The sequence below is a fragment of the Oncorhynchus mykiss genome, chromosome 5 (genome assembly GCF_013265735.2).
Source record: "Oncorhynchus mykiss isolate Arlee chromosome 5, USDA_OmykA_1.1, whole genome shotgun sequence".
Taxonomy (NCBI): domain Eukaryota; kingdom Metazoa; phylum Chordata; class Actinopteri; order Salmoniformes; family Salmonidae; genus Oncorhynchus; species Oncorhynchus mykiss.
Genome location: NC_048569.1, coordinates 64,636,677 through 64,654,756, shown reverse-complemented (window position 1 = coordinate 64,654,756; position 18,080 = coordinate 64,636,677). Strand labels below are relative to the sequence as shown.

Sequence of the window (18,080 nt, the reverse complement as noted above, 5' to 3'; positions counted from 1 at the left end):
GAAGGAGTGATGCGGCTTGGGGTCAAACTCTGAGTCTAGGGTGACGCTGAATCAACTGTCTGACTCACACTAAAGTAAAGACTTCATTAGAGATCAAGCTGAAAAGGTTTCTCATTCTACAGAGCCTGCAGTGTTCATCTGTTACAGGTTTGTAGATGGAACCTTTCCTCTGACCTCCACAGGAATGTACTGAACTAGGTTAATCTAATAATGTCAATGAGTAACATATAGTATCTCCAATCTTTATTGGAGATTTATTTCAGCTTGTTGTGGAGATTTTATCTCAAAAGAACTGAATCTAGTTTCCATGAAAATATCAACATAGTCAGCAGTGTCTGTGACCTTGGATTGTCTTTTTCTAGCCCGTTTCCATCTCCAGGTCCTGAACAAAGCCTGACTCATGTATTGGCTGGATACAACACAGCAAGCCTTTCTCAATGCTGTTTTCTGTTGAACAAATGACATTTCAGGGATGTATCTGGTGTAATGCACTGAGTTCCTCTCTCCTTTTGTTCACACGGATAGTCACACACTGACATGCACTACAACACATCTACTGTCTTTCTCTCTCGTTACATGTGTGCATGTTGTATGTATTGTTGGATTGTTGTTCCTGTACACACACAACTGCACTCCAGATCCCAGCTGTTTTGGGCCAGTTAAACAACACAGCTCCCCCAAGGATTTTCCAAACATAGCATCATGAATTTTTCAAAATTGACATCCACCGTCTGCCCCTCAGCCAGGAGGCCCACATGTACACACACACTCTCCCTCTCTTCTCTCTCCCTATCCCTCTTCCAGTCTCTCACTGCTCTCTTCTTTCGGTCTGTCTCTCTCGCTCTCTCTTTTCACACACACACACACACACACACACACACTGCATCTGTTCGCAAGAATCCCTGCCAGTATATTTTACACTTATGTGAATGAATGCATCCTAGTGTGAGACTGTTTATAGCGAGAGAAGCATCAGACATTTGGTACCGGCAGGGAGGCAGTCAGGGAGACAGAACCAAACACACATTCACTGGCAGATATCACTTGACAAATGGCCTGCAAAAATAAAACATGTCATATAAATGTAACCGTAATAGAATGATGGATACATACATGGTCATAGTAGATTGTATGTATTTGTACCAAATGTATACACTTGACTTGACCATGGGTTTCTGGTTTTGTCACTGTATATGAATTACACGCTGTGTGTGTTTGTGCATGAACGCTGTGTGTATCCATGCGCGTTTGTGTGTGTGTGTGTGTACACAAGTGGTGTGTATTTTGTCTTATGCATAACTTACACTCTCCTCCCTCCACACTACCATCCACTCCAGTCTTCCACAGAGCCAGGCAGTGAGAGGAGCTTTTATCCACTGCAGCCTGCCTGAATCCCAATTAGTCACACAATTGGCTTTTGCCAAGCAGCCTGATCAGAGTACAGTACATAGCCAGAGGAAAATACTGCAGCACTCCACTCACAGGCAGCACCAAGGGTGGGCTGTCTAGCTGGCTCTCTATAGGGACACTGACTCACACAGACACACAGTAGATTTACAGGGGAGCAAAGGCATACGTACTGTACATGCAGTATATATGCGCTTATACACACTTACACATATAGTATATATACGCTTATACACACTTACACATATAGTATATATACGCTTATACACACTTACACATACAGTATATATACGCTTATACACACTTACACATACAGTATATATACGCTTATACACACTTACACATACAGTATATATACGCTTATACACACTTACACATACAGTATATATACGCTTATACACACTTACACATATAGTATATATACGCTTATACACACTTACACATATAGTATATATACGCTTATACACACTTACACATACAGTATATATACGCTTATACACACTTACACATACAGTATATATACGCTTATACACACTTACACATACAGTATATACAAGAACAATATACAGACATACACACCAAACTGTACAAATGAGTGTATAGTACATAATCATACATCACATTTATACAATACTTCTACATGTGTGTATAATATATAACACAGTCCTATAGGGGAAAGAGGGAGCACTGAACAACGATAGCTACATAACCAACATGTCAGTAGTAACATGCATGCAAACCCACACCCTCACATACCATATGCAGGCTCACACACAAACGCCACCAGGCCTGTATGCTTTATTGAACACACACAAATATGAGTAGCTGCCAACACAAGTCCATGGGTCTAAGCGTGAGGCGGTAGTGAGATGGAAATTAGCCTGATCCTAGTTTGGATGTGTGTCTCGTTTCCTGGAGATTCTCCACATTCATATCAAAACAGTGACCACCTCAACATACATACACACACACTCACACGCGCATGTACACACACATACTGTACACACACACGCACGGACACACACACATGCAGCACATTTGTACAAGCTCAACAGTGCACCCCGACCCACAAATCCAACAGGAAATAAGTAGGATAAACCTAATTATGGCAGTGTGACAGACTAAGTCTCACACATGCCCTTGAGCACACAGACAGGAAGGGGAATTTACCTTGTGAAAACACATGAACACACCCAAATAGCCAAATGTTTGCACTGCTGGTTATAGCCGTGGAAAGCAGGGGTGCTGAGGATGCTGCAGCACCCCCTGAAAAATATAAAAAGTAGTGCACTGTCCTTTACTAGTCCAGTATTAGCGGACCGATATAGCTCTCGGTAGAATGGGTAAAAAAAACATTGCAGAAAGACACTGTTCACGTCACTTTGATTTCAACCGTTCTGTTTAACCAATGTCAACATCCCGCTTGTCCAGTTTCACATTTGTAGAGATTTATTTATTTTTTCTTCATTTACAGTACCAGTCAAAAGTTTGGACACACCTACTCATTCAAGGGTTTTTCTTTATTTGTACTTTTTTCTTCATTGTAGAATAATAGTGAAGACATCAAAACTATGAAATTATCATGTAGTAACCAAAAAAGTGTTAAACAAATCTAAATATATTTTATAAGTAGTCACCATTTGCCTTGATGACAGCTTTGCACACTCTTGGCATTCTCTCAACCAGCTTCATGAGGTAGTCACCTGGAATTCATTTAAATTAACAGGTGTGCCTTGATAAAAGTTAATTTGTGGAATTAATTTCCTTCTTAATGCCAAACAGTTGTGTTGTCAGGGAAGATGGCCCTATTTGTTAAAAGACCAAGTCCATATTATGGCAAGAACAGCTGAAATAAGCAAAGACAAACGGCAGCCCATCATCACTTTAAGACAGGAAGGTCAGTCAGTCCGGAACATTTCAAGAAGTTTCTTCAAGTGCAGTCTCAAAAACCATCAACCGCTATGATGGAACTGGCTCTCATGAGGACCACCACAAGAAAGGAAGACCCAGAGTTACCTGGGTCTTAAGAGGATAAGTTTATTAGAGTTACCAGCCTCAGAAATTGCAGCTCAAATAAATGCTTCACAGAGTTCAAGTAACAGACACATCTCAACATCATCTATTCAGAGGAGACTGCATGAATCAGGCCTTTATTTTTTTTAAACGTATTTAACCTTTATTTAACTAGGCAAGTCAGTTAAGAACAAATTCTTATTTACAATGACGGCCTACTGAGGATCAGTGGGTTAACTGTCTTGTTCAGGGGCAGAACAACCAATTTTTACCTTGTCAGCTCGCAGATTCGATCCAGCAACCTTTCAGTTACTGGCCCAATGCTCTAATCACTAGGCTAACTAACTCTATTATGATATATATATATATATTTTTTTTAATTTTAATTTTAATTTTTTATCTCGCATAGCACATTAGTACACCCTTGTGGTTGAATATATATGTATCTATTGTCGGTCCTAGGACACAACAATGAATAACGTGGAGCAAATAAATACCATCAAAGGATAACTTACAACTTACAATGAACACCTTGTGAAACAGCTGTGAAGACCAACATGGCAATATTTAAGATTTTAATACAGCAACATTTATGTTTTTGTGATACAGGAGTGTCATTCATTTATTTTCACAGATTCTTTTTTGTACACTCACATGGCATTCAGACTGAAATACTTCATTCTGGTGTGTGTGTTCGAGAGGTGGGTGATGTGTGGTTGTGAGGTTCTGCCTGTCACTTGTTCTCAACAACAGTCTCGGAAGGGGGACTTGAGGAGGGGGACTGCGAAGTCCAGGCACTGCTGCTCTCTTTGTTCCCGAGTGTTTGCAGTGCTAGTGTTTTTAGTTCATCTGTGTATCTCAAATATTATGTGTCCAGTATGATACGGCTAGCAAACTTAATTAGCAGATAATGACAACATGACAATAGCAGTAGCTTTAAATGATGCAATGAGATGGAGGAGGGGATAGGATGAGTGGGCAGATTATTGGGCAATCAGACGTCACTAGATGCAGAATTTCGTCTGGAGGGAAAGGAGAGAAAGGGTTAAAGGATGAGAACCTCACTAGTGTCTTCTAGTCCAGTGACTGGACTTACCTGCCTCTGTTCCTCCAGTCTGACACAAGTCACCTCTGAGAGCATGTGATGGATTAGTGCAGTGTTATGAAGGGGAGACATACTTCTCAACAGTTTTTGAAAGTGTAGCCTACCTCAACCTGCTCCCCTTTCGGCTCAGCGCACAGAGAATCAGACTGATCCAAACTGGCTCTGGTGGATGAGATACCTCCTGGGTGGCTCGGGTAGTTGACGGTCCTAAAGTCATTTGGAGAGGTCAATTGAAGAGGTCAATTTTTATGAGCTCAGCATAACTAACATTTCTTGCTTTATCAAATGTCAACCAAAAGCTTAACATACTTTGACTCACGGGCTTCACTGAAGTAAGTGTAGGGCGTCAGGGCTCTCTGTGGTCGACCGTCCAACTGCTCCAACTGGTGAAGATGGTTGGCTTGAATTGTGAATTTCTCTGCCCCCTATGAATGTTGGGCCTCTTGTCGAGATCAGTGGTGCCTTCACAGTACTTTGCCTGGTTGGAAAGATAAAATAAAATCTCCTCGAGGGATGCCATTGAAGTGCAAGCTGCATACAAACAGAATAACAGTTAGCTAGCTAGATAATTTTAGCTAAATAAAACTATCTGGCTGAGGTATATAAGTAGCTGTCAATGTCAATATAAAATCAACATAAAAACAGCTTAAATTACTTATTCCTATTTAACAATATTTTTGTATATATATTTTTTTACATATGGTAAAGAAATAGTGTTATCTTTCCAGTCTTTTCGGTCCTCTGAAGCAGAAGGTAGTCAGAAGGTTGTCGCTGTCAAAAACACTGTCATTGGAGAATAATTCTGAGGTAATAGTTCTGCCAGGTGAAATAGAACTAGAACTACCGGTGTCCTCCTTCCATCGCGGCCGCTACGAGGTAAAATAAAGCCAAGCAACCAGCCTCGCAACGTACGCTTTGGTTCATTAGGTAATCCGGTCCGAATTTTGCAAGCTTTAGCAACAGCCTTTAGCAACACAAGCTAGAACTCCTTGAATTCCATTGTGATTTAGAGGGTGAAACGATTTGTCATGACAGGACTATCATTTGTTTTTCAACAGGACAATGACCAAACACACCTCCAGGCTGTGTAAGTGCTATTTGACCAAGAAGGAGAGTGATGGAGTGCTGCATCAGATGACCTGGCCTCCACAATCACCAGACCTCAATCCAATTGAGATGGTTTGGGATGAGTTGGACCGCAGAGTGAAGGAAAAGCAGCCAACAAGTGCTCAGCATATGTGGGAACTCCTTCAAGACTGCTTTAAAAGCATTCCAGGTGATGCTGGTTGAGAGAATGCAAAGCTGTCATCAAAGTCAAGGGTGGCTACTTTGAAGAATCTAACATGCATTTTGATTTATTCAACACTTTTTAAGTTACTACATGATTCCATATTTGCTATTTCACAGTTTTGATGTCTTATTTTTACAATGGAGAAAACAGTACAAATAAAGAAAAACCCTGGAACGAGTAGCTGTGTCCAAACCTTTGACTGGTACTGTGTTTGTCCTACGAGGTTGAAATCTGCAACAGTTTAATGTGTGCTACTGTGAACTAAGGAGTAGCTGCTGAGTTCAGAGCAGAGAGAACCTGCCTGGAGAATGGGAGGTGGAATTTGTTCTCCTCTTGATGGAGTTGTAAACAGAACTATCATTATAGTGAAACATGCCCTGACAGACTGACTTTCACACACATGGGAGGGAGGCAACAAGTGAAGAGTAGAGAGATAGAACGAGAGAGAGAGAGAGTGTGAGAGAGAGGGGAGACAGGCACAGAAAGAGAGAGATCTGATAGAGAGAGAGTGAGGAGGAAGAGAGAGATGAGTCACTGCTCTGAGGGTGGCTATAGGCAATGAGGTACAGGGCCAGAGGTGACAAACATACTCACTCAGGGAATAAGCCCCATCTATCAGAGTGATCGATGCTCTCTGACAAGTGTGTGTGTGTGTGACTCCCTTTGGTTGCGTGCATGTTTTTGTGTGTGTGCGTGTGCTTGTGTGTGTGTGCCTGCGTGCGTGCGTGTGCAGCAGGTAACACAGACACAGACAGGAACAGAGTGACAACACTGTTTCAAACAGGAATGCTTTCAAAGCAGACAGCTGGAGTGAGTTCAAAGTGCTGTGTTGCTTTACAGTAACATGATAGAAATACAAACTACGGAGTGCTGCATCAACAAATGTTAGTCTCTATGATTTATATTACAGCTAGCTATAGGTTGCAGATGCAAAAACATACAGTAAAAAGAGTCCTTGCTGACTTCTATCTTCTCATGTTGACAGAACAAAAATAACAGACACACCCAGTGGTGTAGTGGTGCCTGGAGAAGTGGAATACTCACATTTTGCCCCAAACTAATCAAATGACCTTCCCAGCGAAGGAAAGGAGCCCTGTGTGAAACATTCTATGAGAAACAGTGACATACACTCTGAATGACCTAAAAGGATAAATCACATATTGGTCTTTCACAGTCAGACCAACCCAAGCTGTACTGTGCAGTAGGTCTCCTATTGAAATATATATTAGTCAGAAATTCACAGGTGTCAGATTTTCTCCTATTTTTTAAAAGGTTTTTGTTCTCAAAGTAACACTTATTTTTCAAAGTCCATAACTATGCCACATCAGGAGGCGACTTTAAAATATATTTTTAAGGGTAGTTACCCTCTATTTAAAGTGTGCAGGCACCTAGCACTATTGTTTGATTGAGTGGTGATTCTGTAGCACATGAGACTTGAGTTTGCAAAATAAATGGCCACTGGACCGATGCAAATAGGCCTAATCATGATATTCTGACAGGTAGGCATAGGCTATTTTGTAACTAGTTAACATTTAATAGAGTTTTTCGGGAAAGCCTTTCCATCAACCATGAGACAGTTAGGCCTATCATTGGCATCACTATATATAAAGGTATTATCCTAATCATATTAGCAACCCATGATAGTTGTTGCATCTTTAAATCCCCCCTATTTCTAACATATATTTCCATCTCTATCCATGAAACCGCTTGCGTGTGCGTGCTGTGCGCATTTTAGAACGGTGTTTTCCCGCAAATTGCATTTTGGAATATTCACGCGTAGGCCTACTGCGAAGTGTACATTCCTGCGCCTAAAATGTGAATTAATTATAGTTTATCAACATTTTAAGATAAACATTCACATCTGTTCCATCAGGCCTGTTAATTGATATGGCATATACCTCTACTACACTACTCTGATACCTATCAATGAGGATGAAGTGAGCATACGCAATGCCCACTGAAAAATTCGTGGGTATACGGCGTATACCCTCACCACTGCACACACCTCATTATAGAGTCCTTGGCATAATGGTCTTGGTCTCATATGAGAATACTGTAAACATAATCATTACTTTCTGCTTTGAAATGAACGTAAGTGTAATTTTTTCAGTCTCCCTCACTATATTTCTAATCTTTAATTCGGACTGTGGACACGAGTAGGGAGCTTTCCCGCTCAGTTTAGGAAAAGAAGGATTTAAATTAACGGCGGAATTTACTGAGCATTTATGTAGCGTGACTGACAGCGGGAGTCTGTGAAGGGGTATGTGTGTGTGTGTGTATAATAATTGGAACTTCAATGCCCACAATCCCCACAGACTCTTCAACTCCCCCTCCATTGCCCGCAACCAGTCATTGGACATCCGAACCATGATTGGTCCGAATTTTCCTATGATGTCAATACCCAACGTGGGACAATGTATTGCTTATTGGCTAGAGTAGGCACCAAGCTCGGCCAATCAGAGAGCGATTAGACAGTTTTTACAGCGGCAAGCTTTTAAGGTGGTCTTGAAGTATTTGTATGTTCTCCTTTCCTCAAATTGAATCTCCTCAGAGGCGGATATAATTTCTCGAAGATAATGTTTGCCTGTCTCATCGTGCAGTTATGTTACATTTGCATAGTTGTTTACATCTAGGGCTGTCATTTTTCTCCTATAGCCTAGACATGTTTATATCGATCAATTCGAGTGAAGATATGGTGCTTAGATAACAACCTAACATTACATGCATGACTTTTGGAAGAAAATTGCGGAAAACTCACCTGTTTAGGTTTACTGATGAAGAATCGTTACTGCCAAGTTAAATATGTTTGCAATCTGATACAGTTTCAATGTGCATGTGTAGGTTATAGAAATATGATAATGTGGCTGCATTGTTGACTATAGTTAAACTATGATCATTATGCACACTGTGATCAGACAGGTAGGTTCAAATCAAATTGGATTTGTCACATGCGTCGAATACAACAAGTGTGGACCTTACAGTGAAATGCTTACTTACAAGCCCTTAACCAACAATGCAGTTTTAAGAAAAATACCTAAAAAAAAGAGAAATAAAAGAAACAAATAAAGAGCAGCAGTAAAATAACAATAGCGAGGCTATATACAGGGGATATCGGTACAGAGTCAATGTGCGGGGGCACCCGGTTAGTCGAGGTAATTTGAGGTTCAAAGCTCACCTCTCTGAAGATTCAATAGGCCTACATATAGAACCTTTGGGATTTGTTGAGTTTACCTGTTAAATTGAGAGGTGAGATTGATGCCGACTGAAAACATGTACACAGAAAACCTCAGTCATTAGGGAGCTGCCATTAAATTACTATTCAAATGGTTATTATAGATACATCAAAGGCCAATGCTGCATGCAGGTTCACTACACATACAATACAGATTGAATCGTCTGTTTATTTTGTTTCTATAAATCACCATCTGACATCATTCAAGGTAATACAGTTTGGTAAGATAAGAATAGAATATGTACGTGTGACTTGATTAAGTAACCTACATTATACTCTGCAAGAGAAGGTAGAGGGGTCAGTGGGAGAAGGAGGGGTTAGTGAATGGGATAAGGGCAGTTTAAACTTGAGTATGGAGTATCACAAACACTGGTCAAAAACACTGGTACCACCAACAAGTCTGACCACCATACTGGTCACTATACTTAGGTGTTGTCAGGCTCATCTCAAGGTGCCTTAATAGACAGAAACACTCATCCCTATTAAGCCGGCACCCAGCCCTGTTTATCCAGCACCACCCAGTCAGCCCTGTGTAGATTAGACAGCTCATCAGCCTATCAGCCTTGAACCTTGTGCTCCTGATCAGCTCTCCCAGGGAAATAGACTCAGAGTCATGTGAATAATTACCTGCCTAGATAACCATGATTAGTGCAATCCCCTACCTGCCTGGGAGGAGGGTAAGGTAATACCACCTCTCAGATGGAGGGAGGGAGGGAGGGAGAATGAGCTAGAGAGACAGACGAGGGGGTGGGGTGGGAAATTAGTTATTGAATGATGAAGTTTGTAAGATGAAGACCAATAAGAGATGGATGGATAAAGAATGAGAGAGGGGTGTGAGGGTTAATAGGGATATGAAAAACGCTAGTTACTGACTGTAAGAGAGAAGTATTGATGTGCAGCACAGTTAGGCTATCTGAGGTCCAGGTGTGTTATTTCACCTATTATTGTGGGCTTTAGTGTATCAAATGCCTTAGTTATTGTAAACTTCAGTTGTGTAAAAATGAAAAGAGCTTTACCTGTTAGGTGACCTCTTTTTCAAGATGCCGTAAGAGATGTGTGCGTGTCTGTCTGCCTGTGTGTTCTTTCCTTGTACGGGTCTTGGAAGCCATGAGAGTGGGATGTTCAATCGTAAGGGATTAATTCCTGGTTGATCAAGTTCAACAGCGAAGCTGCCCTCAGTAAACTCATCTAGCCTATAGCCAAATGGTGGGATTACTTACTTATGGAAATAATACCCTTTAACAAACAGGTCTGGGCTGAAATAACCTCTACAATATTTAAATGTCTCAAGATGCTGTTATTTACATCTGATGTATTTATAATATGTGTGTGTTTCTGTTTGTGCGTGCGAACTAGAATACAGACAGGTCTTTTATCTTCTCAGAATGACTAATTATCTGTATTTGTGTGCGTTTTTGTGTTCTGTTTATGTGTGTGCACTCATATCTGTAACGATAGTGTTTGAGGATGTGTGTCTCTGTGCCTGTCTCTTTGTGCATGGCTGATTGCTTTGTCCATCTGACCACAATTGAAAGGGTATCTCTAGCTATCTCAGTGTCTGTGTCTCTATCTCGGTCGCTCCACCTTAAGTAGAGCTTTAGCATGCTGTTGTGTTTGTGTTGAAGCCAACAGGCACAATATATTACAGTCTAGGGCTCGCTGCTGAAAAGCCTGCTGGATCTTCTAGTGACCTGCTGTTCTTTCCTGCTTTCCTGTGTTTTTTTCCCTTCAGATTTAGATTAAAAACAAAGCTCTCTCTCTCTCTCACTGTTTTTTCTCCCTCTTCTTTTTCTTTTCTATTCCAACTGACAAACCAACCCTTCAGTTTTGGGGTCTGTGCTCTCCTATAAGAAGAAGAGGGGAGTTACTGTAGATTGTTGGTGTATTTGGATGGAGGTGTGTAGTGTAGTGTTTGTATCTTGTTGGTGAAGGGACAGGGAAGGGGGGGTACTTAGGTGTAACGCTCGAGTTTCACTGCCATGTCAGTGTGTGTGGACTCTAACTGATCACAGAGCGAGAGAGTCAGAGCGAAACGAGAGTGTGACTTTGGTTACACCGAGGAGACAGAAAGAAGGAAAAGGAGTTTGGGGATCCGTTTTACCGTGAGACTTGTGGGATGCACTGACGGACTGAGCTCTCCCAGCTGTGTCGACAGGTTCCCGTGTTGGAGAGACAGACAGAGAGGAACAGAAAGAAGAGAAAAAGCGGGACTGGGCAGGAGTGAGGACTACTCTTTCCAGCCTTGACTGAGCCCAGACCAGAGCAGGGGGAGAGATCTGGACTAGGCTGTGTTTCTGGTTGAGGGTAGAGGAGTGGAGGGCCAGGGGACGGGCTCTGACCTGGCCATCAAACAGACCGTGAGCATCTCCTCTCCTGGGACCATGTACCCTCAGGGCAGGCATCCGGTAAGTGACACCTCTCTATCTGAATACTGCTAAGTAACAAGGTCAGAGACTGCACTGAGGGACAGAGACATGGAACAGTTATGGTGCTTAAAGAGATTCCTTCTAACACACACACACACACACACACACACACACACACACACACACACACACACACACACACCCTCCTACCCTCCACTGTCTATCCCCTGTCACCTGCACCCAGGTGCTGTTGAGAGCAAGTTGAGAGGTAGTTGTTTGGGTGGTATAGCTGCCTCCCACTTTACTCTAGTGTGTGTGTGTTTGTCTGTCCTGTGTGTGTCCAGGAATAGCGTGTTATAAGGCAGAGGGATATGTATTCCTCCCTCATTACTATAGTGTTGGGGACTGAAGGATGGAGCTGGAAGAGGGGGTGGGTTTGACCACACATGCGAGAGAGACAGACACAGAGAGAGACATATACAGACATGAGGTCTAGTCGCTATAATCAGATGTGTTGTCTGTTTCTTTGTATCTGGTGCAAATGGGTCAGTGGACACTCCATTTTCTGCCTGCAACCACAGAGAATTATGGATGACATTTTCAGAAGAGGGGGCATGTGAAATCAATTATAATCACAGACAGAATGCAAATAATTGGAATAGAATGGAAGCAAGATTGAGAGAAAACAAAGGCATTGTGAATTAGAAATTGAAATGAATAGGAGATCACACTGGAAATAGCTCAATACTCAGTCTGTTCTCTCTTTAGTCACATCAGAGGTTTTGTTCAGAGTTGTACAGTGTTTGTGATAAAGTTCAGTCCCAGATTGAGCCAAATCTAACAGATCAATACATACTTCTGCTGCCATTGGAACTTACTTCTGCTGCCTGCTGGTATAATGGGATCTACAGCACAGAGAGGGTGGGAGGGTGCAATGAACGTGTGTGTGTGTTTGTGTGTGTGTGTGTGTGCTCACCTTGTTCTACTAATGTCTTACGAATCAATGTCTTCATAATTATTTATTTGCAAACTATCACGAATACCCAGCCGCAAGTTGCCCAGTGACTTGAGCCTACCATATGAGCTAAATGCCTTCTATGCTCGCTTCGAGGGAAGCAACACTGAACCATGCGTGAGAGCACCATCTGTTCCGGATGACTGTGTAATCACGCTCTCCGTAGCTGACGTGAGTAAGACCTTTAAACAGGTTCAAATTCACAAGGCCGCAGGGCCAGATGGATTACCAGGACACATACTCATGCTCTGATCAGCTGGCAAGTGTCTTCACTGACATTTTCAACCTCTCCCTGACCCAGTCTGTAATACCTACATGTTTCAAGCAGACCACCATAGTCCCTGTGCCCAAGAACGCCAAGGTAACCTGTCTAAATGACTATTGCCCCCAGCTATTTTAGAATTAGTCTTTATGACTAAAATAAATTTTAGTCTTACATGCTGACCAAACCGGAAGCACGCCATCGTGCGCACGTTGATTTTGTTCACCCACACCAGAAGCAATCAGGACACACAGGTTGAAATATCAAAACAATCTCTGAACCAATTATATTAATTTGGGGACAGGTCAAAAAGCATTGAACATTTATGGCAATTTAGCTAGCTAGCTTGCTGTTGCTAGCTAATTTGTCCTGGTATATAAACATTGGATTGTTATTTTACCTGAAATGCACAAGATGCTCAACTCCGACAATTAATCCACAGATCTCCTCCTTCCTTAAGGCTTCTTTTTCCTCTTTGGACTTTATATGGCGGTTGGCAACCAACTAGCATTACTACAACCTACCGGAGTGTGGACCTAAGTTCATCTTTCAGTCACCCACGTATATGCTCCTAAAAACCAATGAGGAGATGGGAGAGGCCGGACTTGCAGTGCGTTGAGCGTCACAAATAGAACCAATTTATATTTTAGCGCCTGGCCACGCAGAGACTCGCTAACACCCGCGAGCAGTGTGTGTGTGCAGTGATTGAATAACATATAGGTGTACATTTATTTAGCAATGCTCGTGTACACGGTGTGAGCGGTGTGGTCAGCATGTTAGTCACATTTGAGCAATTCCATCCTTCTTAGTTTGCTATTATCAGTCGACTAAAACTCTGTTTAGTCGCTTTAGGGACTAGGGTCGTTCCATTTGATTTCCAAATTGTTTTGACATCACCCCTTTTGATTTGATCGAAACCTACAGTATACATATTTTCCCATGGTGGAAGTGGTCAGAAACTAACTTTTGGGACCTGAATACCAAAACATTTAGGAGATAGAAGTGCCCAAAAATAAAACTTGCACCCTGTCTTTTCCTACTGATATTCTTCTGTATTGAGGGAAAACGGTACTTACTACGACTGTCATATGTGGTTGTCTCAACTAGCTACAGTATCTTAAGATGAATGCACTTACTGTGAGTCGATTTGGATAAAAGTGCCTTCTAAATGACCAAGATACATCCATGTCTTCATAGTTGTTTTACCTTTAATGTCAATGATCTAAAAACGTGTTTAAAAAAATATACAAAAATGTGGATATGTTTTGGCTGATAAATGTACTAAAATGGGAATAACATTTAAATGTAAACTTTCAAATGGTAGCACAAAGATGGTTGGAAGTTCACACATTAGAGAATGTTGACTTTAATTGGAATATCAGTTGTTTGAAATCATACTGTTAATATTCCACAGGTAACCTATTGAAATCATCGAAATATAGATAATAGAATAGACATTTCCATTTAAGTTGACATTCGACAGTGGGTTGACCGGCAGCTATCTTTGTGGTAGTAATTGTAAGTTAAAATGACATTTCAATGATGTACCAGCTTAATTAGTGTTCTGAAGGGATATGTCCATTCTATGAATTATTTCTACAGTATGATTGACATGACACTCACCCTGTATTCAGTATGTTGCACAAACACCTCAGATGATGTAAAATAAGGTCTAAGCTAAAACATTTGAGAAGATGAAGAAAATCTCACTTTATGTTTTTTTTTTAAAATCATTTACGTTATAAAGGTTAGAAAATTACAGTTTTTATTTAAAAAAATACTTTTCAATAATTTAGAAAATAGTTTGACTAACCTGTTTGTAAGCTTTTAAGTAAAATCAAGCTCAACTGTTTATCTTTTCCCGTGATGAAGATGTCCATGGTAGGGTGATGTATGCAACATGGGTCAACTTTGAGCACCTCGATCTCCTAAATGTTTTGGCATTCAGTTCAAGAAGTCCCTTTCTGACCACTTCCACCATGGGCAAAATGTATGGAAAGTTTTGTTCAAATCAAAAGGGCTGCGTTTGAAAAGTGATTGAAATCAAATGGAACTACAGGAAAGGGAGGGCCGAACATGATGCCCCCATTCACATCGATGGGGCTGTAGTGGAGCGGGTTGAGAGTTTCAAGTTCCTTGGTGTCCACATCACCAACAAACTATCATGGCCCAAACACACCAAGAAAGCCGTGAAGAGGGCACGACAACACCTTTTCCCCCTCAGGAGACTGAAAATATTTGGCATGGGTCCCCAGATCCTGAAACAGTTCTACAGCTGCACCCTCGAGAGCATCCTGACCGGTTGCATCACAGCCTGGTATGGCAACTGCTCGACATCCGACCGTAAGGTGCTACAGAGGGTAGTGTGTACGGCCCAGTATATCACTGGGACCAAGCTTCCTGCCATCCAGGACCTATATACTAAGCGCTGTCAGAGGAAGGCCCAAAAAATTGTCAGAGACTCCAGTCACCCAAGTCATAGACTGTTCTCTCTGCTATCGCACGGCAATTGGTACCAGAGCACCAAGTCTAGGACCAAAAGGCTCCAAAGATCGAACCCTTTTTTTCAATTTCCACCTAAAATGACATACACAAATCTAACTGCCTGTAGCACCGGACCTGAAGCAAGGATATGCATATTCTTGATACCATATTTGAAAGGAAACACTTTGAAGATTGTGGAAGTGTGAAATTAATGTAGGAGAACATAACACCTGGTAAAAGATAAAACATGTTTTACATTTTTTGTTGTTGTTCCATCATCTTTAAAATGCAAGAGAAAGGCCATATATCCAGATGGAAGTCTTGGTGTAATTTAGAGCTTGGCCAACAGATGGCAGCAGTGTGTGTACAAAGTTTCAGACTGATCCAGTGAAGCATTACATTACTACACTATATTTTGTAACAAGTCTGCCAGGAGTTTGCCCAAATGTGCCGAATTGGTCAGTTGATACATTTTCAAGTACATAACTATAGAGAACATACAAAAATGCTATGGTAATAAAAATTTAGGTTTACACACATCCAGGAATGTCATAAATGATGGATAATTAGCTTCCCTACAGAAAAAAACACTAACCTTCACACATCTAGATGGCCATGCGGGATGGTTGTGGAGCCAGAGACAGCAGAGGTTCAAACTGTAGAACCCAGTTCCTACATTTGAATATAAAAATGGATTTTATAAAACAAAACTATGCTACATTTTATCTCTGGGACCCTCAGGATGACAAATCGGAGCAAGATTACTGAATATAAGTACATTATTTACCTTCAGAGGTGAATGTATCAAACCAGTTGCCCTGATAAGTGTTTTGTTGTTGTGCCCTCTCCTCAAACAACAGCATGGTATTTTTTCACTGTAATAGCTACTGTAAACTGGATACTGCAGTTAGATAAACAAGAATGTAAGCTTTCTTAAAGACATGTCTATGTCCTGGAAAGTTTGCTGTTACTTACATCATCATTCTAGTCACATTAGTGCACGTTAGCAACAACGCCCCGGTTTAGGGACACCGATCCCGTAGAGGTTAGTTTCTACCCCCAAGCCATAAGACTGCTGAATTAATCAAATGGCCACCCAGACTATTTCTATTGACATGCCCCCCCCCCCCCCCCCCCCCCCTTTGTTTTTACACTACTGCTACTCGCTGTTTATCATCTATGCATAGACACTTTACCCATACCTACATGTACAAAATAATTCTACTAACCTATATATAGCCTTGTTATTTTTATTGTGTTACTTTTTCTTTTTCTTTTACAATTTTTACTCTAGTTTATTTCTTAAATATTTTCTTAACTCTTTCTTGAACTGCATTGTTGTTAAGGGCTTCTCAGTAAACATTTCACGGTAAAGGTGTACACCTGTATTCGGAGCATGTGACAAATAAAATTTGATTTGACCTGATGAATTGAGGCTGTTCTGAGGGCAAAGGGGGGGTGCAACTCAATATTAGGAAGGTGCTCCTAATATGTTGTGCACTTAGTGTATCTTAAACGTATGTCTGCATTCAGATATGGATTGCTCTGTTCAATATCACATACCCTTAAATTTTTTGACCAGTGGACTGGGACTGGGATGTTGTTTTGATTTGCCAATTCATAGGCAAGTTCTCTGCATTTGATGCTACTAAGCCCATGAAACTGGCTGTCCAGATTCTTGATATATTTAGCATATTTAGCATGTCATCAGTTCAGAACTTGTGTACCTCGTCTACTATGTCATAGGCTCTCTTTCGGACACAGGTACATACATGTTACAAGCTACAAGGATGCACTTTCATGCTAGTTTTAGGACCTCATATTGTAGCTTATAGAGACCCCATCTGAAGTACAAAACAATCTTAAAACTTTATACTTTGGTTTAGATACAGGCATCATGAAACCTATAACCCAATAATTCATCTGACTTTATGAAAAACATTTTTGGGGACCTTACCACTTTTTCCATGTGGTTTCTTCTGTCAAAGACTTGATGAAATGATGACCTCTTCATAAAAATTTGGCTCAACTTACCTCACTCCCCTTACATCCACTGACCACTTTGTCTTTACCTGTAGGGATTCACAGCATGGACTTAAATTTAACATGGTATTGCATGACGTTAAACACAGAAGGAATCCTTGTAGTTGACATATTTTGGTTGTTTGATGGTGCAGGCTTTGGTGGAGGACATCAGCTCCTGCTCGCTTAGACAGAGAGAGAGAGAGTGTGTGTGTGTGTGTGTGTGTGTGTGTGTGTGTGTGTGTGTGTGTGTGTGTTGACTGTGAACACCCCCCACAGACAGTGTTGTGATAGAAGGTGTCTGGAGAGAGTTGATCTGGCCCTAGACTGATCCTGATCTGATGGGAGCAGACTCACACAGGAGGGAACTTACCGCAGGCAGACAGGGGCAGCGTGTATGTGTGTGTCTGAGTCTGTATCTGTCTGTGTGTGTATGTGGCAGGGACAGAGAGCCTACTTACTGCTCCACCTGGGTGCCATTGCCATGTTGCAGCACTGCCTGGCACTGTGCGTATGCGTGTAGGCATGTGTGTGCTTGTGTATGCAACTGTGCATTCTGTTCTTTGGCAGAACTGGAGTGGAGAGGCAACGGAACAGTTCATACTCCCCATGACTATTCAGAGTCTGCAGAAAGGAGCTTTTCACAAACTGTGCTTTTAACTATTAGTAATCTCTCACTTCCCTAGTAAATCTGGCCTTGTGTGTCTCCTGAACTTTAGGCCCGTATTAATACTATAGCTGGGTCCTGTCTGTACTGAGTCTGTCCTCACTCTTCTAGGCCTCTAAAGGTAACAGCCAATTAAACAAACCAACACACAAATCACATATGTTCCCTTAATGAGGGTAGGGCGCACGGTGGCGTGCGTTAACTCTGTCTCGCAGT

At 41.5% G+C, this 18,080-nt stretch overlaps 1 protein-coding gene across 4 annotated transcripts in view; it reads left to right on the top strand.

Annotated features, from left to right (window-relative positions):
• The first annotated feature begins 10,682 nt into the window (after positions 1-10,682).
• The window catches only part of LOC110524326 (transducin-like enhancer protein 4), a 75,591-nt gene continuing 68,193 nt past the window's right edge, over positions 10,683-18,080 (top strand). For 2 of the 4 annotated variants that reach the window (XM_036978079.1, XM_036978080.1), the window contains exon 1: positions 10,683-11,453. In XM_036978079.1, the coding sequence (XP_036833974.1) occupies positions 11,430-11,453 (24 nt within the window). In that variant the 5' untranslated portion in view covers positions 10,683-11,429. The remainder of the gene's footprint in view (positions 11,454-18,080) is intronic. The other 2 variants (XM_036978078.1, XM_036978077.1) reach the window with 1 other exon arrangement.